The 20,896-nt window shown below is 50.8% G+C and overlaps 1 protein-coding gene across 1 annotated transcript; it reads left to right on the top strand.

Annotated features, from left to right (window-relative positions):
- The first annotated feature begins 5,438 nt into the window (after positions 1 to 5,438).
- Positions 5,439 to 19,618, top strand: Fads6 (fatty acid desaturase 6). The gene is made up of 6 exons (XM_028889690.2): positions 5,439 to 5,691; positions 6,272 to 6,438; positions 14,700 to 14,880; positions 15,712 to 15,899; positions 16,863 to 17,042; positions 17,590 to 19,618. The coding sequence occupies exons 1-6, from the start codon at positions 5,529 to 5,531 to the stop codon at positions 17,737 to 17,739; spliced, it is 1,029 nt and encodes a 342-aa protein (XP_028745523.1). The 5' UTR covers positions 5,439 to 5,528; the 3' UTR covers positions 17,740 to 19,618.
- Positions 19,619 to 20,896: the final 1,278 nt, after the last annotated feature.

Raw genomic sequence — 20,896 nt, 5'->3', positions numbered from 1 at the left:
GGAACTCTATTATTATTTTTTTAGCCTTTATCCCATTTGATGAATAGGCTCAGTGTCCTCTCTCTCCTCCAGCATGCACCCTAGTAGTGATTAAACTCAGGGCTTCACGCTTGCTAGGCAAGACCTTTCTCCCTGAGTTACGGCCACCTCCAAGAACTTTTTTTTTTTTTTTGTTTTTGTTTTTTTGTTTTTTGACACAGGGTTTCTCTGTGTAGTTTTGGTGCCTGTCCTGGATCTCACTTGGTAGCCCAGGCTGGCCTCAAACTCACAGAGATCCGCCTGCCTCTGCCTCCCGAGTGCTGGGATTAAAGGCGTGCACCACTGCCACCTGACAAAATATTTGCTTATTTTATTTTATGTATATGAGCATTTGCTTGCATGAGCAAGCAAATTGTGTGTATGAGCATGAGTGTGTGTGGTGCCTTCAGAGTTCAGAAAAGTTCATCAGATCATCTGGAACTGGAATTACGGATGGTTGTGAGCCACCATGTGTGTGCTGGAAACTGAAGCCAGGTCCTCTGCAACACAAAGAATAACAAGTGCTCTCAACTGCTGAGCCCTAAAGTAATTTTATTTCAAACAAACAAACAAACAAACAAACAAACAGAATTGCATGGGCTGGAAAGATGGCTCAACTGTTAAAAGCCCTGTATTGCTCTTACAGAAGACCTGAGTTGGGCTTTTAGTTCCCATGTAGGGCAGCTCATAATTGCCTATAACTGCAGCTCCAAGGAGGATTCAGCACCCTTTTCTGGTATCTGAGGGCACCTGAATTCATGTGCATATATCCACACACAGACACAGACACACAGACACACACACATAGACACAGACACAGACACACAGACACACAGACACACACACACACACACACACACAGTTAAAAAAGTAAAATAAAGCTGGGCGGTGGTGGCGCACGCCTTTAATCCTAGCACTCGGGAGGCAGAGCCAGGAGGATCTCTGTGAGTTCGAGGCCAGCCTGGGCTACCAAGTGAATTCCAGGAAAGGCGCAAAGCTACACAGAGAAACCCTGTCTCGAAAAAAGCAAGCAAACAAACAAACAAACAAAAAAAAGTAAAATAAACCTGGGTGATGGTGCTGCACCCTTTAATTCTAGCATCCAGGAGGCAGAAACAGGCAGATCTTTGTGAGTTCGAGACCAACCCCAAAGCTGTCAGGGCAGTTACACAGAGAAACCCTCTCTCCAAAAACAAAAACAAAGACCCAAACAATAAATACACACACACACACACACACACACACACACACACACACATCCCAGCACACACATGGTTGCTCATAACTATCCATATGTATATAAATTTGGGGCATACATATATATATGTATACGCCCAAAATTTTAAAAAAGAGAAAACAAACAAACAGAATTGCAGGCTCGATGCTAAAGAGGTCCCCTACCATTCTGGGCCTTGGGTTTGAGTCCCAATGTCACATAAAAGAAAGAGTTCAGCTGGGCAGTAGTGGTGCACGCCTTTAATCCCAGCACTCGGGAGGCAGAGGCAGGTGGATCTCTATGAGTTCGAGGTCAAGCTGGTCTACAGAGTGAGTTCCAGGACAGCCAGAGATGTTACACAGAGAAGCCCTGCCTTAGAAAAAACAACAAAGAAAAAAAAACAAATTAGAGTTAAAGTATAACATACATAAAGGCTGCTGGTGTGATTTGCGTCACTGTGTTTTGGTCTTGCCCAATCGCAATCCTACAGTGAGAACTTGAGTCTAGCTTCTTCCTTTAACACAGATCTATGGAATGCAATCTGTCAGACCATCCATCTATCCTGTTGCCTGGACCAGTGGCTCTGTTCTACTGCTCATGCTGTAGAAATGCATCATGGTTCACATGTCCATTCCCCTGGACATGTAGACCATTTCCAGTCAGCCATGACCACTAAGCACAAGACTTTGTGGACAAACATCTTCATCCCTGTTGGGCAGATAGTTGGGAGCTGAGTGGCTAGGCCACACAGTGGGTATATATTTAACCTTTTACAAAATCATCATTCGGTTAGTGGTGTGTATTTGTAATTCCAGCACTTGGGAGACAGAGGCAGGAAGATTGTGAGTTCGAGGACAGCCTCAGCTGAATGGTGAGACCCTATCTCAACAAACCAAGGGCTAGAGTTTATAGTCCAGTGACAGACTTGATCAGCAGGTGCAAGGCCCAGGTTTGGATCCTCAAATCAAACCAAACCAAACCAAACCAAACCAACACCAACACCAACACCAACACCAACACCAACAAACACCAACACCAACACCAACACCAACACCAACAAACACCAACAAACACCAACACCAACACCAACACCAACACCAACACCAACCAACACCAACACCAACACCAACACCAACACCAACACCAACAAACACCAACAAACACCAACACCAACAAACACCAACAAACACCAACACCAACACCAACACCAACACCAACACCAACACCAACCAACACCAACACCAACACCAACACCAACACCAACAAACACCAACACCAACACCAAAAGCCCTCGCAAACTTTTCTGAAGGGGTCACATCACTACACACTTTGGTTGATAACACAGTTGCTATGTATCTTCTCCAGCACTGAGTTCAGTGGCTCATTTTAGGTACATTTCCTGGGCCTGGCTACTCATCTACAGCCTGTTTTCATGTTTCTCCTGGCCGTTTGTGTATTTTCTTTGATTACCAACTGTTCACATCTCCTTTGTCTCTGTATATCCCACAACTTCTGCCTCTACTAGCTAAATGCTCATGGTACCTCTTTGTTTGGGCATCTTCAAACACTCTCTAGATTCCCCTTCATCTCTTTCTTGTATAGACAATTCTCCCTAAACACATTACACAAACCCTCCTCTGGTCTAAAGCCTGCTGTGGCTCCTGCAGTCGCTGCCTGTCATTGCGGGGACCTCCAGTCCCCGCTCCCTGTCTTTCTCCTTGCTTTCCTTCCCTTGCTCCTCTCTGCTTGCCCCCTGCCTTGAGAATGCAGAATGTCTTGTTCCCTTTCCTGGGTCAAGGCTGTTGAAACCAAGTCTACCCGTCTCCAGAGAGCTACTGGCCAGCTCCCCCTCACATGCTTTCTGCCCCCTCCAGTCTCCTCTAAACTAAAATAATAGTTTTATTATTTTAGTCAACTAAAAATAATAGTTTTATGTTTATGAATGTTTTGTCTCCATGTACGTATGAGCATCACATGTGTGCCTGGTGACTGTAGCATCCAGAAAAGAATGTCGGGTCCCCTGGAACTGGAGTCACAGAGGATTGTGAGCTGTCGTGGAGGTTCTGGGAACCAAACTCTGGTCCTCTGCAAGAGCAGCAAGTGCTCTCAGCTGCTGAACCGTCTCTCCAGCCCTTTCCCCCTTAGTTTATTATTATAGATGTACCAGGGTAGCTGGGGCTTGGTAGCAGGCTTGGCCACACCAGGCAGGCCCTTCCTCCCGTGTATGATAAAGGCAGCAGGATCTCCCTCCCCAGTTAATTCAACATTACCCACTCTTACATTTCTAAGACTTGTACATCTCCCTCCCTGAAAATTCTAGTCTGGTGGTAGGGACACCAAGTGGTAGGGAGGGAGGAGGGCAGCACCCTTCTCTGTCTAAGACCATTTGTTGACAAATAGAACTGGATTGGCAGGCACTTTGGTTTCTAGTTCAGCCATTTAGTAATTGTGGGGTTTAGCACAGATCAGTTAGTTAATTTCTCTGACTCTTCATTAATTTTTTTGTTTGTTTTTTGAAACAGGGCTTCTCTGGGTAGCCTTAGCTGTGCTGGAACTCATTCTATAGACCTGGCTGGCCTTGAACCTCATAGAGATGCACCTGGCTCCGCCTCCTGAGTGCTGGGATTAAAGGTGTGCGCCACCAGCGTCCAGCCCCTTCATTAACTGAATGAGCAGGGTTCATTCTTATAAATAAATAAATAAATAAATAAATAAAAGGTGGCTCCAGAGCACTTGTTCTTGCAGAAGACCCGCCCGGGTTCAGTACCCAGCACCCACCTGGTGATTTGCAACTGTCTATAATTCCAGTTCCAGGGGATCCAGTGCCTTCTTCTGGCCTCCATGGACACCAGATACTCACCTGGTACACATCCATACATGCAGACAAAACACTCATGTGCATAAAAGAAGAAAAAATCAATAAATAAAGGGCTGGGGAGGTGACTCAGCAGGTCAAGGCGCTCACTAGCTGCCAAGCCTGATGGCCTGAGTTTGATCCTCAGAACCAAAATGTTGGAAAGAAAGATCCGAACTACATCTACCTGGGAGACTGTCATTTCCACAGGGTCACTGGGAACATACAAAGCCTCTTATGCTTGTGGAAGTTGAGGAAACAGCTCAAGGAGGACACTGGCCTGGTAAGGAGTTCTTGATCTCAGTCCACAGATCCCAGTCCTTGGGAAGCTGGGCCAGGATTGTAAGTATGAGACCAGCCTGGGCTACACAATCCATTGTGAGAAGCCTGAGCTGCAAACCAGATCATGTCTTCAAACAAAACTGGAAGAACATAGATGAATCCATGAAGGAGAGCTGGGGGGGAAGGGGGATTAAAATCAAGCCTCTCTCCCTGACAGGTGCTCAAGGGTCTCCTGGGAAAACACTGCTGTCTCCTCCCTACCAGATCCAGTCAGTTTTTTAAAAAAGGTTTTGATATGAAATTGGGGGAGTACCGTGAAGATGAAATGGGACAGAGAGGGGAGTCAAGTCACTTCTGTTAAAAACGCACTCAGAGTGGTTCCCCCCCACACACACTCCCTATCTGCAAAGTGAGTCCCCTGGGTTTTCTGCTCCAGCAATCCAGAAACACTTATGTTCCAGATACCAAAGATGAATATGCACGTTGCAAGGGAGATCCTGAGTAGTCACAGATGGCTCAGCAGTAAAGGCGCTTGCTGCCAAGCCCGGTGAGCTGAGTTCCCCAGGACCCACATGGTGGAAAACGAGCACTGATTCCCACAATCCCCTGAACTCCACATAGACACCGTACACTTCTACACACACATATGAATAATTTAATGAAATAAAGTTTAAATAGAGAAATACTCAGGTTTTGGGCCTAAGAATGCAGAACAAACCAAAGGCAGAGATGAGAGGAGAGGGCGAGGAGGAGGTGGATGAACAGCTAAGGCCTTCGCGGGGCTTCTGCTTCCCCCCAGCGCTGTCTCCTCTACCTCAGTTTGGTCCTTGTCTCAGGGTCACCACCCCAGGTCCCCCAACTCCCGGGCTTCGCTTTGGCTCCTCCCTCTCCAAGCTGTTCTGGTGCAGCGGGCTGGCAGGGAGGCTGCATTTAGGCCCCGCCTAGGTCACGGGTCACGGCTGCCGGTGCCAGAAGGTACGGAGCTTCTCACGGTGACTTCTGGCTGGTGGTGTCCCAACTCGGTACGTGACTCCGCCCCCCGCGCTCCCCCCCCCCCCCCCCGCCGCGCGTTTGTCTTCTCTCCGGAGCAGCGGCCGCTCACACCCGAGTTCTCCGGTCCTCCTCGCTTGTCCCCAGCCCCGTGTGTCCTGGGATCCCATGGAGCCCGAGCAGAGCGCGTCCCCGGGGGACGGCGCTGCTGAGGCGCTGCTGAGCGAGCTGGAGCGGCAGGTGCAGGATGTGGTGCGGGCGAGCTCCTGGTGGGAGCGCCGCGGTGTGGACTGCGCCGTCCTCGCTGTCAGCTTGCTCGCCTTGCCGGCGGGTGAGACAAAGGCACTGGCTGCGGTTGGGGGTGGCGCGGGGCTGGAGGTGGTGCAGGCTGGAAGGGAACTTCAGGACTCTGGGACCCTGGATCAGTCTCCAAAGTCTAGTTGGAAGGAGTCTACTGCATGTCCCGCTGGAGCTGGGAGAAAGTCCGATGCTTGGAAGTGGTGGAGAAAAAAGTTGCACAAGGAGTCCTGAATGGATAGAAGGGAAGAGCATGTTTTAAGGGGGACGCCCGAGATGGGCAGAGTGGGACTGAAGAAACAGTCTGCACCTCTCGTTGTCTATTGGCTCTGTGACATCCAGTCCCCAACTCTGCTCTGGCTGGGGTTCAGGAGGGTGACCTGGCAGAATGTGGACAGCAGAATATCCTTGGCAAGCCCGTGGAGGGGGATCTTTAGTGCCCCAAATCCTACAGAGAGCCAATCCACCCCTCTCAGGCCCAGGAACCTGCCTGCCACAGGCCCAGGGCTGGCCTTCTTTGGCTTGGGGTTTGGGCAATTGTGTGCATGTTGGCCTGGGCCCATATTTTCCAAAGCTGGCCAAAGATCCTGATCCCTGGTCCCTCCTCTCTGCAGGGTTCCTGTGCCTGCGCTTCCATAGTGTCCTGGCCTTTACCACTGGCATCAGCATCTTGGGCATCTGCCATTACACACTCACAGTCAAGGGCAGCCACCTGGCCACTCACGGTGCCCTCACAGAGTCCAAACGCTGGAACAAGATCTTGATGATTTTCTTTGTGGAGGTGAGGTTGGCAGTGGTGGGGCAGGCAGTTGCTGGGCATCTCCATGTTGGCAAGCAGCTGCTGCAGAGGGTTGGTGGACCCTAGTGGGCAGTGTACGACACAGTTCCTGTGTGTGTGTGTGTGTGTGTGTGTGTGTGTGTGTGTGTGTGCCCACTCATGTATTCCTCTCAAGCCCTTGAGAGGAAGCTGGCATTAGTGAGTGGTCCTGCATCCTACAGAGCCCGGTGTCTGCCTTTGACAAATTAACTTGGCCTGCAACTGGCCAGTCTTGCTCTGGGGTTGTGTGTCTCACAGAAGCCTCTGGGTCCTGCAATCAGGGCTCATTGTTTGAAGGGCAGACGGGGGAGGGGGTGGGGGTGGGGACAATGTCACAGCACTCCAGCTCTGTAGCCTGCTCTCACACCTGCTGACCCTGCTGACCCTGCTGACGGCTCTGTGCTCCTCTAAGCCCGCAGGAAGGGCTCTGCTATCTCTCTCCTTCCACCCACCCTCCTTGCTCTGCCTTCTCACCCGTGAGCCACTAGGAAGGCAAAGGGCACCGGACAGTTGTTCTTCAGGCCGCCCCAGATCCTCTGCCAAAGTTGTCCTCTCTTCTGCTCCAGGGGGACCCTCACCTAGCCACCCAGGTTCCCCAGGAATAGATGGGGAAGCTGCTAGGAGGAATAGGTCTGTCTGGAAAGGACTCGTTATTGGGACCAACCAACCCAATCGCTATCTTTTTATAAAGTTATGTCGCTGTTTTTTAAATTTTATATAATTTTTGTTTTATTACATTTATTTACTTGTTTGTTTTAGGGGGGTTGCACATGCCATGACACACCAGTGAAGTTCAGATGACAACATGCAGGGGTCAGTTCTCAGTTTTCTCTTGCCACCATATGGGTCCTGGGGATCCAGCTCAGGCCGTTAGGCTTGACCACAAGCTGAACTTGCTGAGTGATTGTGAAGGTCCTTCCTTTTATTTATGGGTATGTGTGTGCAACTGCATGTCTCTGTGTGCATTACATGCATACAGGGCCCATAGAGGCCAGAAGAGGGCATCAGATCCCCAGGAACTGGAGCCATTCAACATGGGTGCTGTGAACGGAACCCAGGTCCTCTGCATGAGCAGTAATTGCTTTCACCTGTGGAGCCATATCTTCTGCCCCTTAAATCATGTAACTTTTTATACAGCTTTAGGTAAACACCACACACGTGCGCGCGTGTACATGTACACACACACACACACACACACACACACACACACACACACCTTTTGATATATCACACATTGAGTGGTGGGAACATTTCTTACCTAGCATTCCCTGTCCTCTCCTCCCCTCAATACCTTCTTACGAGCCCAGGCTTCTGATGGGGTAGGGGCATGAAGAACCCACAGGCTGTGGATTCCGAGGGTCAATTTTAAAATACCCCCCTTTCCAGGAAGCTCTGGGTCTGCCTAGACTCGGAGGCTCAGTTGGAGCCTGGGGTCAGGGTCTGTCACCTGCCGGGAGAGGCAGGGGTGATGTCTGTATCATTTGTATAAACAGTATCCCAATGCTGGGATTCAGAATGCAGGCTTAATCCTGCTTGGGTTTTCTAAAGTGGTGCTGTGTGCTAGGAGCCTGTGGCAGCCAGGGAATAGAAAATGCTGTCAATCACAGATTAACCAACTGCAGGGAGTTTATTGTGTGGAGGTTACTCTGAAGAAGTCTTATCAGGTCGCTAGATAACTGATGCCTGATCAAGCAGGAGGACTTCTGATTTTTTTTGACTGCCTGGGGACAGAAGAGCTCTCCTCTGTATGGAGTGGAGGCAGGGAGGAGACACTGAAATGTTCTCTTGGCCTGCCCTGCTTGGTAGCTCCTTCAGAACCTTGGCACAGTGACCTGTGGAACCAGACAGCCTTAGGCCTGAGTTCTGTCTGTTGCACACAGCTTTGTCCCATGTGAACTCGGTTCACTGGCCTCATCTTTGCCTCTTCCTTTGACCCAGTTCTTAGCAGCTCTTCTGTCAGTATTTGCTGGTCATGGCCTTGCATTCCACTTGTGGACAAGGTCTACAGGAAAGTTAGCTAGTGGCGTGTGTGTGTGTGTGTGTGTGTGTGTGTGTGTGTGTGTGTGTTATGTTCTGCAGGCCTATGCCCTTTTGCGGCTGGGGAGGAAAGGCCTGGACTCCCCCCTCTCGTCCTGACACTGTTGACTGGGCTGCAGTGGCCTTTGGTGAGCTGTGAGCAACGAGAAGTAGTTTTGCCAGTCCGGCCCTCCAAGTGACCTGGGCAGGGAGGCATCTCTATTTTCCAACCTTAGAGAGAACTCTGGTTCCTCTCTAGGACTGGTTCCCAAGTATGGGGGAGTGTGGGTCAGCCCCACCTGGCTGGCATGTATAGGGCAACATCTTTGGAGCCTTTGGAGCCTTGTGCCTTGATTGGAGTTCCAATAGTGGTGCCAAGCTTGAGCAAGGTGGTTAATTCTATATCTGGGGTTATTTTCTTCATGGACCCCACAAGCGTGATAACACAACCTCCTCGTTACCCCTGCGAGGGCGCTGGATGAGACAGTGCAACTTTCCAGGCCTGCCTTCCATGAGCCATAGTGTCGCTTTGTGTTTTCCAGTTGGCGAGGACACACTGACAGCTGCAGGGCAGCATGGACTGCTTTTGATGGTTTGTTTTGTTGTTGTTCTGTGCTTGTTAACCGTGAGGCTGCAGAGCCTGGCAGAGCGGTGCAGGTGTTGGTTGGTATTGGGTTACCTGGCACAGGACAGGCTCTCCTGGCCTGGGCACCTCCGAGGTGCACGGGACTCTTCCTGGACCCCGGACTCTCACTTCTACCTCCTGCTGTCTTCTCTCGTCATCCCCCTAGAGACATCATTACTGCAGAATATCTGCTCTTCCTTTGGTTCCTTCCCTGGGTTCCTTTGGGGCTTCTTCAGAGTCTGCAGCTCCAGGCATCAGCGGGGTCCTTCTGGTTTTCTTTGGTAATCCAGTGTTTGGTAATAGTATCTGTGGCCTGCTGGGTCTAAGCTGACCCAGTGACTCTGGAGAGCAGAGGCACAGAATAGAACAGGGCTATCACTCTAGGCTGTATTCAAAATCACGAACCCCTACCCACACCAGAAGAGTTTTCTCTGAGGACCCCTTTCTGGCCTACTTGAGGAAGTTCCTACCCTAGTCTTACCCAGCAAGCATTTTCTTTCCTGGTTATATCACCCAGGCTGCTAGGTATATCCTTGGAGTTGGCCAGGGAATGATGTCATGTTAGGACGACCACTAGAAGATAGAATGAGTAGGTCATTATGGTTTAAGTTCTGAATTTGAGGATTAACCTCTGAAAAGCCTTTAGTATCACAGCCAAGGATGCTCCCCTGAACAGGCGGAAACCAGCCGTGCTAATCACGAAGCTCTTTATTATGTCTCCTCTTTAAACCCTCCTGTACACTCAGCTTTGTGCTGTGGGATGGAGCCACAGCTGATCCACTAGGAATCCTGTGCAGCTTGCTGTGTCCCACAGGGGAAGGCCTGTCACCACCCATAGGTCCCCTGTGGTACAAACCACAGAGAATCCCAAGCCTAGTCCTGATCCTCGTCTGCTCCCTCCTGGCTGAGTCCAGAGCTGCCCCATCAAGGCTGTTCCCTCTGGCCCATCTTACCATCTTCTGCCTGCTCCCATCAGGCCTCGTTTGAATAAGAGCTGCCATGACCGATATAGTTTTCTTTTTTGGTGCTAGGGATTGAATGCAGGGTCTTGTGTGTAGCAGACACCTGCTCTGTCTTTGAGCTGTACCCCAGTCTTAACTATGGCCTCTCTCTCTCTCTCTCTTCTCTCTCTCTCTCTCTCTCTCTCTCTCTCTGTGTGTGTGTGTGTGTGTGTGTGTGTGTGTATGTCTGTCTGTTTCTCTCTTTTTACTTTAAAAATCTTATTTAGAGGACCAATTCAGATATTCAGTACAAAATACACTGCTGTACACCAACTTTCAAGTCTTATAATAATTACAGATTCACAGGACATCTCAGTGTAGGGGAGAGAAGTCTAGCGGATTGGATCAGTCATTTCTGTTTCCTTCCAGTAATTACATTTAAGTGTCATTCAATATCAAAACCAAGGAAGCTGACGTTAGCACTTGTTTTTAGTTCTCTGCCTTTTTATCACATGTATAGATTTTTCAATATGCCCGGTCCCAAGAAGTGACATGAACAGGCTGTGGGGATGAGTGTTTGCCATGCAAGTGTAAGGATGGGAGACTGGATCTCCAGAATCCCATAAGTGATGGGTGGATTTGTCGGCCCAGCTGTAAGTCCTGCTTCAGGAAGTAGAGAGAGTGGAATCCCCAGAGCAAGCTAGCTATCAGGACTGGCTGTACTGGCAAGCTCTGGGTTGGCCTGAAAGACATCATCTCACAGGATAAGGTGGAAGTGATTGAGGAATCCTGCCATCAACTTCAGGATTCCACATGTACACTTGCCCAGGTGCACAAACATCCACACGCGCGCGTGCACACACACACACACACACACACACACACACACACACACACACTTGAAAAATGGATGGGGGTGGGGCAAGCAGCCTGGTCTTTAAAATCAGTGGCATAGAGGCTGAGAAACCCTGGAAGAATTTTAGAAGAGCAGCTGGTGAGGTGTCTGGAAGCCACCAGGTTCTCACAGGAGTCCAGATGAAAGGGGCCAAGAAGGCCCATGTGCCAAGCAGAAGAATCAGTACTTTGTCTTGTAGCCAAAGAGGTTTGCCATGAGACAGAGCTTAAAAAGTCCAGGGGTGGTATGGTATGCTACCACAAGCCTTTAGCCCAACACTTAGGAGGCAGAGGCAGGTGGATCTCTGTGAGTTTAAGGCTAGCCTGGTCTACAGAGTGAGATCTTGCCTCAAAAACAAAGTCTGGGGCTAAGTTTTCCTCCTGGGATATCACCCAAGTTATTAGTTCTGTCCATTCCCTTCTTTAATCATTCCGGAACTCTTTGTTTTATTTTCTCCTGTTAAATAAACAGGGGCTGGGGCTGGGGCTCAGGTGGTAGAGATCTTGCCTAGCACGCACAAAATTACAACAGTGCCGCATAAAACCAGGCCTGGTGGCTCACACCTGTAACCAGCACTGGACACGTAGAGGCTCGAGTATTAGGAGTTCAAGGTCATCCTCAGTTATACAGGGAGTTGGAGACCTTCTCTAAAACAAAAACAAATACAAACAAACAAAAACTGCTTTGCAGGACTGAAAAACAAGTATGAAGTTACAGCAGCATGACCTGAATGGGCAGAAACTGGGTCATTCCGTTAGTTGGATCTGCGGTAGGTGAGGCAGGAAGCTGGCTGGAGGCTGCTGGTAGAGAGGCCAGGAGGAAGATAGGAGGGATCCTAGGCCCAGGCTGGGGTGCAGGGAAGGGGGGTGCAGGAGGGTGTTGGCTGTGTGCCATCGAGCACAAGAGGGGAGGGGTGGAGGAGTAAGAAGGGTCAAGGGTGAAGTCTAGGTCTCCAGGTGGAAGCCAAGGGCATCATGGGGCCCCTCCTGAAATGGGCCAGGAGTTGGGGCAGCAATATGGGCAGGGTTCAAAAGAAGGGTGGTGGTCGTTGTCCCTCAGGCGGGGGACAGCAGGCTATGGTGAGCCCAGCTCCTTTTCTTCTCTAAGAACCCTCTGGCTGGTTCCCGGGATAGGCAGTCCCTCCCCAGCTCTGGGTGGTGGCGCCTCAGCAGTAGGTTTTGTCAAAACAATCGGAAAAAACCTGAGCTTCAAGTAAGCCACCAGTATTTTTTTTAAATAAATACACCCCAAATGTGACATGGGTGTTACTGCAGGCTGGGTTTTCCCAGCTGCCCCATTCAGGGAAATGCAGGTGCCTGAGTGTGGGTCCTCAGGATACTAGGAATGGACAGCGGTGTGACTTAACCACTCTGAGGATAAGAGCCGGACAATGGTGAGGCTGCAGTCCTGACAGCTTGCTTGGGCCAGAAGGAGCCACAGGATCTTTCCCGCCTGCCCCTGGTGTTCCCACAGGCCTAGCATGGGGCCCCCGACACCCTCGGGTGCTGCAGGATGCTTAAGTGAACAAGCAACTGCATTCATGAACAAATGAATGAATGGGAGTTTTGAGGGCCCTGGAGTGTAAGCGAAGAGCCGTCAAAAGGGACTCACACCCATTCATACTGCTCCCCACATGTCTTGAGTGTTCAGAGTATGAACGCTGTAGAGACAGAGCACTCTTGAATCTTCCCGAAGGCACCCGCAACAGAGGTTGGTGAGTGGTATTAAGAAGCTGCACCCACCTTGAGGTTTCTGGAACTTTTTCTGCGTCTGGATGAGGAAAACTCTTTGGTAAGACTTGGAAATGGTCCTTTACAGCTGGGTGTGGTGGCATGTACCTGTAATCCCAGCACTCAGGAGGCCAAGACAGGAAGACTGAGAGCTCCAGGCCAGCCTGGGCTACACATCCAGATCCTGTCTCAAACAATTACGACAGTTTACAGAAAGGACACAACCCATTTTACAAGTAACTCAGCAGCATTAATCATTTCCCTTTGTCCTTGAGTGGATGCGTAATGGGCACACATACTACATACTACAGTCTACATACTACAGTCTACATACTACAGTCTACATACTACAATCCACCTTCCTCTTTTTTCCTCCAAATCACTCCCTTCTCTCTCTCACGAGAGAACATCTAAACGGGACTGAGGGGGTGGATAGGGTTAGGAGCACTCAGTGTCCATTCCCAGTACCCACACTGGGCAGCTTGCAAGTCTCGTAACTCCAGCTCCAGGGAGTATAATGGCCCAGTCTGGCCTCAGTGAGCACTTGCACATAAGTGTGCATACTTACATGCAGACACACACATACACTAAAAAGGGGGGGGGGACCTAGAAATCTAGTTATGAAACAACCTCAGATAAGTTCTTATTAATAGAAACCATTGGCTCTGCAAGTCTCAAGTCACCAGTCACACTTGAGGGCCTTGGCTTATGCCTGGGACCTTTCTGAGAAGCCTCTAGGTACCTGAGGGTACCCATCTCTAGATGCACAGTCCTGGTCAGGCTCCAGGCTGGTTCTGGCATTGACTCTCCAAGAACAGTTGCTGGTGGGCTGCAGGGAGAAGGGGGGCAGGTGCCAGAAGCGAAATCAACTGTCGGTGGGCAACGAGGGTGCTGCACTCAGCTGGCATCTCTTGGTAAAAGGACTGGCCTTGGAGAAGAGCACACAGTTACTTCCGGGTGCCACAGAGATAGCTCAGGAAGTAAAAGCAGCTACAATACAGTCCTAGTGACCTGAGCTTGATCCTGGAACCCGTGTAAAGGTGGAAAGAGAGAATTGATTCAACAAAGTTGTCCTCTGACCTCCTCACGTGCATCATGGCATTTGTGTGCCCACACATAACATACACACACACATTAATAAAACAAACAAAAGGAATTAGCTTATTCTATGTGGGGCAGATCCCCAGAGGTATAAAGCATACCCTGGCAGGCCAGTGGGTAAGGCAGGCCTGACTCTGAGACCTGGTGCTCGGTGCATGTGCCCTGCAGTCTGCCTGCCTCACAGCAGCTGGTATTGAGAAGCTTCCTCTTCTGTAAACAGGGGAGCATCTTCACTAAAGTCATCAAAATCTTCTGGCCTGGATAAAACACTTGAAGCCTTACATCTGCATGCTCATCTGCATATATCTACATAAGAAACAACCTAGCACCTCTTTTGCATTCAGAATGACTGCTCTCCTTGCCAAAGTGTGTGCTGCGCTTTGGTGAGTGGCATTGCCAAAGAGTCACTCGAGGGAGATATTGGCTCTGGGCATATTAGTGCCCCAATGCCCCTTCAGCCTGCATTGTGGGCTCTACAGGAAGTGATCCCCTTGCACCCTCAAACCACTCCCAGAAACCTTTCCTTACTCCTCCAAGCTCAGGCTGCCAAGTAGTGTCAGGAAGGCACAGCTGTTTGCCAGGTACACACACAAAATAATTGTGGCAGATTCCAGCTTTACCTGCACTGACAGATAACCTCTGAGGTTTGAGAAGTTGCCTAGCTGGTAGCCAGTGAGGGAGTGGCAATCCAGTGATTCAAGTTCCTTGTCCCTAAATGCTTTGCAGAGCAACAACAAGTAGATGCCTGGCTGCCTCACGGGGGTCACGGATGCTTGAGAGATGATGGACAAGTTAGATTACTGTGGACGCAGAGGAGGGTGGGTAGGAAGGGTGGAAGTGTTCTCGAGGCTCCTTGGGTTCTGCTTCGTTCACTTGTGTCCGACATGGACCCAGTGCCCTTTTGGCTTCCCCTCTAGGTCTGCACAGCCTTTCCTGCAGAGTTTGGTAAGTTCAGCCACGTCAACATGCACCATGGTTACACCAACGTGGTGGGCCTGGGAGACTCGAGCACATGGAAGATGCCGTGCCTCAACCGCTACGTCTACATGCTCCTTGCACCGCTCTTGATTCCCGTCTTAACTCCACTGGTAGCTCTTGGTGAGGACCGGACGGATTGGGGTGTCCTGACGACCCGCCCCAGCCCTCTTCCCTTCCCTCCTGGTTACTGTTCTTGATCCCTATCTTAACTCCACTGGTAGCTCTTGGTGAGGACCGGATTGGGGTGTCCTGACGACCCGCCCCAGCCCTCTTCCCTTCCTTCCTGGTTTTGTGGACCCTGCTTGTGGAGGTAGCTGGGAGCCATGAGTCAAGACTGTCCGAGGCAGCCAAGCTGGGTGGAAAGAACCCCGGACCTGACCCAGGTCTCTCCTTTACTTACTGGCTGGTGGCTGTGGGCAGGTAACTTGACCTGCCTGCCTTAGGTTCTTCGCCTGCTCAAAGATGGTGTGAAAATATAAGGAGCCCACACGTATATCCCACAGATATACGGGAGCTTTGTACAGGCTGGAGAGATGGCTCAGAGGTTAAGAGGGCTTCCTGCTATTCCAGAGGACCAGACTTCAATTCCTAGCATCTGCACTGGGTTGCTCACAATCCCCTGTAACTCCAGCTTCAGGGGGAATCAATCAATACCTCCGGCTTCCATGGGCACCAGCACTTACACACACACACACACACACACACACACACACACACACACACACCACAAAATTATAACATAAAATCTTAGGGTGTGTGGGGTCACTGTAGATGTCCTGTACAAACCACACTGCAGGCCTTGACCTTAGCCAGGGTGCAAAGGCAGGATATGCTTTTCATGTTGTCTAGGTTCACTGAACACACCCAGAGCACTGTACCTTAACACTCCTGGTTACCGGGGAGCCGGCTCATGATGGCTCTCCCTTACATCACCTCTTGTCCCTCTGACAGAACATTTGAGGAAGGAAGAGCTGAGGGTGGCACTTCGGACACTGGGCTTCATGTCCCTGGGCCTTTATTCTCAGTACTGGCTGCTCCTGAATGTGTCGGGCTTCAAGAGCCCCAGTTCAGCACTGGCTTGCATGCTGCTCGCCAGATCCCTGCTGGCCCACCCCTATCTCCATGTCAACATCTTCCAGGTAAGCTCCCAGCCCTGGACCCAGGCAGCTAAGAGGAGCATCTACAGCTGTCCGACAGCAGGCCAGACTCAAGCTTTAGGTAGAGAGAGGTCACCAAAGGACGCTTCCCCAATTCCTGCTCCTCCCCTGTCACGGTGGGTCATCACAGGAAGTTCACAGTGGGTCATCACAGGAAGAAGTCTGGGTTTCAATGAAGCCTTTGCCTGGTCCTGGAGAGATCCTCCTGGCTTTCTTCTCCAGTCTAAACCCTACCCATCATTCAAGGTCAAGTTTACATATCCCCTTCTACTGTTTCGTTCAATCAGTACATAGAAACACCTTCTCCACTAGGCACCTCCCTGGGTCAGGCACCTCCCTGGGTCAGGCACCTCCCTGGGTCTAGGTTGCCTTGAGGTAAACAAGTACTTCATTTGAACTGAGACAAGTAGATGGGACATAGTGAGAGGATGGAGTAATTAGCTGCAGATGTGCCCAGTGCCAGGGGATTGTGCAGAGACCTAACAGGTCTTCACCCATAGGGGAGCAACGAGGTCTCCCCGTAGAAACGGTGCCAGCATTGAATGCCGAACTCCTGGCTGTTCTCAAAGACCTTCCGTCTTCTGCCCTGCCCTTGGCCTGCCTCGTGGCATTGGCTGGGCCCTCCCTTTGCTCTCCTTGAGCTTGGACACACGGGCAAAAGCATGCTACTGGTGTGAGGCATGCAGGGTCACAAGAACAAGCAGTGAGTGAGGGGCATTTGAATGCCAGGGTTCTGAAAAGATGCATAGACAAAGCCCTTCATTGCCCAAATGGGGAGAGGCCCAGATGTGGGAAAGACTCAGCTCACTGCAGACTGGGTTAGCCCTGGAATTTGGCTAGAGCTTTCTCACACTTCTAGGGTCCCACTGGCCTCTGTACACTTGGTGAAGACAGACCCAGGGTTGTCTAAGCCCCCACAGGGTGTGACCCATATGTCTATCACAGCACATCGGATTGCCTATGTTCTCCCTGGACAAGAAGCCCCGACGGATTCACATGATGAGCCTGGGGGTGCTGAACCTGCCACGGCAGCCACTGCTGGACTGGGCATTTGGCCACTCGCTCATCAGCTGCCATGTGGAGCATCACCTCTTCCCGTGGCTCTCTGACCACATGTGCCTGAAGGTAGCCAAAGGCTGGGAAGAAGGGTGGGGAGAAGGGCCTGTCTGAGGGTGGATGGTGGGGAACCTGCAGGTACATCTCAACTCTGGGTCCCCTCACTGGCTTCTTCAAAGGTCACCCAGGAAGGGCAGCCTGGAGTACAAGTAACAACATGGGTTTTATACCAGAGTCACCTGGGTTTCCTAGTAGCAATATGACTCTGGGCAAGTTCACTGAGCCTCAGTTTCCTTGTCTGTAAAATGGGAGGGGACAGGGTTCATCTTGATGATTTTGAAGATGAAATTAGATCTGAAATATTTGACCCAAAGAAGATGCTTACCAGAGGGAGTTGAGGAGGGTGGGCATGTAGTTGAGAGTCTTGTGGGGAGTGAGGGTGAGAGGCCATTCCTCCCTCTAGGGTAGGGTAGAAGGATTCAAAAGCTCTCCAATACTTCAGCCCCTCACGTCCCCAGCAGAGAATGGCTAGGGTTCGACAAGGGAGCTCAGTGGTGGGCAGCCCGCTGCAGGCCTGCGACTCAGAGGGCTCTCTCCTTTTGCGACTCTTTCTCAGGTGAAGCCCTTGGTATCCAAGTTTCTTCATGACAAGCAGCTGCCCTATAATGAGGACTCCTATCTGGCTCGCTTCCAGCTGTTCCTCAGCCACTATGAGGAGTTCATGGTGCATGCCCCGTCCATCACCGAGCTGGTGGGGCTGCAGTGAAGGCTGGCTCCCCGCCCTGGCCCTCCTGCACTGCTGGCCCCGGTGGATCTGGAATAGAGCAGATTGTGCCTGATGTCCCAGGGGTCTCCTGCTCTGGGGCTTCTCGGGGAGCTGAGTGGGGGTGGGGTGCTGGGAGAAGGACTGAAAACAAGGCAGAGGCTGCGCTTCCTGATGCACCTCGGCCTCGGCCGACTCCATCTCAGGATCCCTTTCTCTGCTGCATCTGAGCCAGGGAGGGCTAAGGGGGCTGGTGACAGGTGAGGTGGGATCCTATGCTCGGGTGGAGGGGGAACAAAGGGCCAGCCTCCTCAGCTCAGACCTCCCTGGTGCCTAAGAGCCATTTACTTCCCAAGCTGCTGCTTCCTCCCATACCTTCTGAGGTTCTAGTCCCCCGCGGCCAACAGGGTGAGGTCATTTTTTGGCAGCCCCCCCCCAGCTCTTCAACCAAAGGAGCCTGTGCCAGACCACGCTCAGCAGCCCCAGGACCCACAGTGTCAGTGAGATAAAAGTGGGTGTATTTCCAGGGAGGTGCTCCAGAGGGGTACAAATGCCTCAGGCATGAAATTGGAGAACTCCCCCTCCCAGCTTTGAGCATGACCTTGGCTAGCTCTAGACAAGTCTGCTTTGTTCCGTGTTTAGAAGGATCCAACCTGGGTGAATTACTGGGAGGCAGCTGAGGATGGAGACAGTGAACTGGAGCTGGGCCAGGAGGACCGGGAGGGATGGACAAAGCGGGGTGGGTGGGGTGAGATAGGAGAGTTGAGGACAAGGGCTAGGCCTGGCTGTGGGAGGGCGGTTTGCAACTTGGGTGAGAGCCAATGTTGCCAAACCTAGGAGGAAGCCATGCTGGGGACAACACCAAGATCCAGCCCAACAGGCAACTGAGATGGAGCTGCCTCAGCCAGAGGATGGAGCAGAGGGTTCCCGGAAGGACCCGGTGGAGACAGGAGGAGGGACTGCAAGGTTGACTGGCACCAGGAGGCCAGGGCAGTTAGTTCATAGCCTGGCTTCTCACCTTAGCCCTCCGGACATTTGGCTGATTCACACACTCAGGCTGTGCCGAGCACTGTGCGCACCCTTGGCTTCTACTGACTGGTGTTGGGAACCCAAATCATGACAATCAAAACTGTCTCCTGATACAGCCAAATGTCTCCTGAGTGGCAAAAACTGTCCTTGATTGAGAACACACAAGCCAAGTGCAAACTGCTTTTTCAGTTAAATCACTGGGTGGAAGGGTGGACTTCCCTAACGATGGGAGGCTGAATGCTAGCAAAAGGGAATGAATAGGATGGACAGAGAGCTGGGAGGACCAGCCTGTTGGAGCCCATCTTGGGTCTGGTGTGGCCTAGACAGAGGTAGCTGTTGCCAGCCTGGACAGCCTTTTCCTGCTGTCTTCGCCTGGCCCTCCTCTAGCAGAGACCACAGCTTCCTCCAGGACCCTTCCCTCCAGCTGTGGCTCTTCCCAGCCTCTCCTCTGGGCTCCTTCTGGGCAGGGCCTGGCCTGGCAGTGGCTACTAGCTGCTGCCGGCCCCTAGGTGCTTCTCTGCCTCTGTATCTCTGCTCAGAGGTCCTTCTTCACACGCCCTTCACTCTTCCTTTTGAGTCTGTGCCCTCTGTTCCCTGCTGGGAGGCTCCCGGACAGTAGTTTTGGCTCCAAGCCACCCTCTTGGGATGGGGTGGGCTTGGCAGCCACCACCACCTCCTGCTTTGCTGTATGTCATCGCTGGTCATTTGAAATGCATTAGCAGTTCAGAAGGGGCCTTAGGGCCTGAGAGTGTGATTCATCAAACTGCAAATTCTCCCTATGAAAAATGCGATGTCAGAAAAGGGTCCTGGCAGCATACCCAAAGCTAATGATTAAAACTATCCAAACACACGACCAGTGACTCATTGTTATTGATCTGGGCCTGAATGAGATACATTCCAGGGCAGCAGCTAGAGGCCCTGGGGACAGACCTGACTATATTACGGGCACACTAGGAGCAAATCGCTTAGTGTCCCCATATGTGATTATCTGTTACTCTAAGGACGTGGGCTGGATACAGAACTAAGAGAAAGCAGTAGGAATTCATGAAGTATTTCCAGGCTCTGCAGGATCCTGGAGTCTAATGTAGAGCAGAGTATATGGGAAGTGGCGGTACTGATGACCACAATCATAACTGATGTTTGCTTACCACAAACGGTGAAGGTTTCTTGTTTTGTTTTTTTGTTTTTTTCTTGAGACAGGGTCTCACTCTATAACCCTGGCTGGTCTGGACCTCACCTGATGGCTGACTTTGAACTCAGAGATCCACCTGCCTCTACCTCAGTGGTTTTTAACCTTTTTAAAGCTGTGACCCTTTAATACAGTTCTTCATGTTGTGGTGACCCTCCCCCCCAATCATAAAACTATTTTCGTTGCTACTTCAAAACTGTAATTTTGCTGCTGTTAAGAATTGTAATGTAAATATCTGATATGCAGGACATCCGATATTCAAACCCTGTGAGAGGGTTGTTCAACTCCCAAAGGGTCCTGACCCACAGGTTGAGAACCACTGCTCTACCTTCAAAGTGCTGGGACTAAAGGAAGGTATGCACCACCAGGCCAGGCTAGATGTCTTTATCTGTCATCTAATTTCAATCTTTACAAGTTAGAATGATTTTTTTCATGTTATAAAGGGAGAAAAAAGAAGTTGAGATTAAACCTCTCAATATAATGACTGTTAAATTCAGACTCGGGATTTGAACTCAGTGACTCCAGAATCCATGCTATTGACTCTCAGATGCTGCTTCTGAATGGGAAGCCCTGTGGAGATTTTGGGTGTTTGACCTGAATTTCTATCTTTCTTCCACAAGACAGGATAATTGGTGATTTTATCATTAAAAGCAATTCTTTAGGGACTGAGGCTCAGTCTGGTACATGCCTAGCATGCAGCAGACCCTGGAGTCAGTTCCCATCACTGCTAAGACCAGGTTTGGTGGCACATGCCAGTAATTCCCAGCACTCGGAGGTAGAGGCAGGAGGATCAGGAGTTTGAGGTCATCCTCAGTTACACAGCAAGTCAAGGCTAGCTTGGGCTCAGAGAACTTGTCTAAAAGAAAAACAAAAAAACAGGGCTGGAGAGATGGCTCAGCAGTTAAGAGCACTGGGTGCTCTTCCAGCAGTCTTGAGTTCAAT

This window comes from Peromyscus leucopus, chromosome 8b, assembly GCF_004664715.2.
Source record: "Peromyscus leucopus breed LL Stock chromosome 8b, UCI_PerLeu_2.1, whole genome shotgun sequence".
Taxonomy (NCBI): domain Eukaryota; kingdom Metazoa; phylum Chordata; class Mammalia; order Rodentia; family Cricetidae; genus Peromyscus; species Peromyscus leucopus.
Note: the sequence above shows the minus strand (reverse complement) of the source record. Positions and strands in the feature narration are given on the sequence as shown.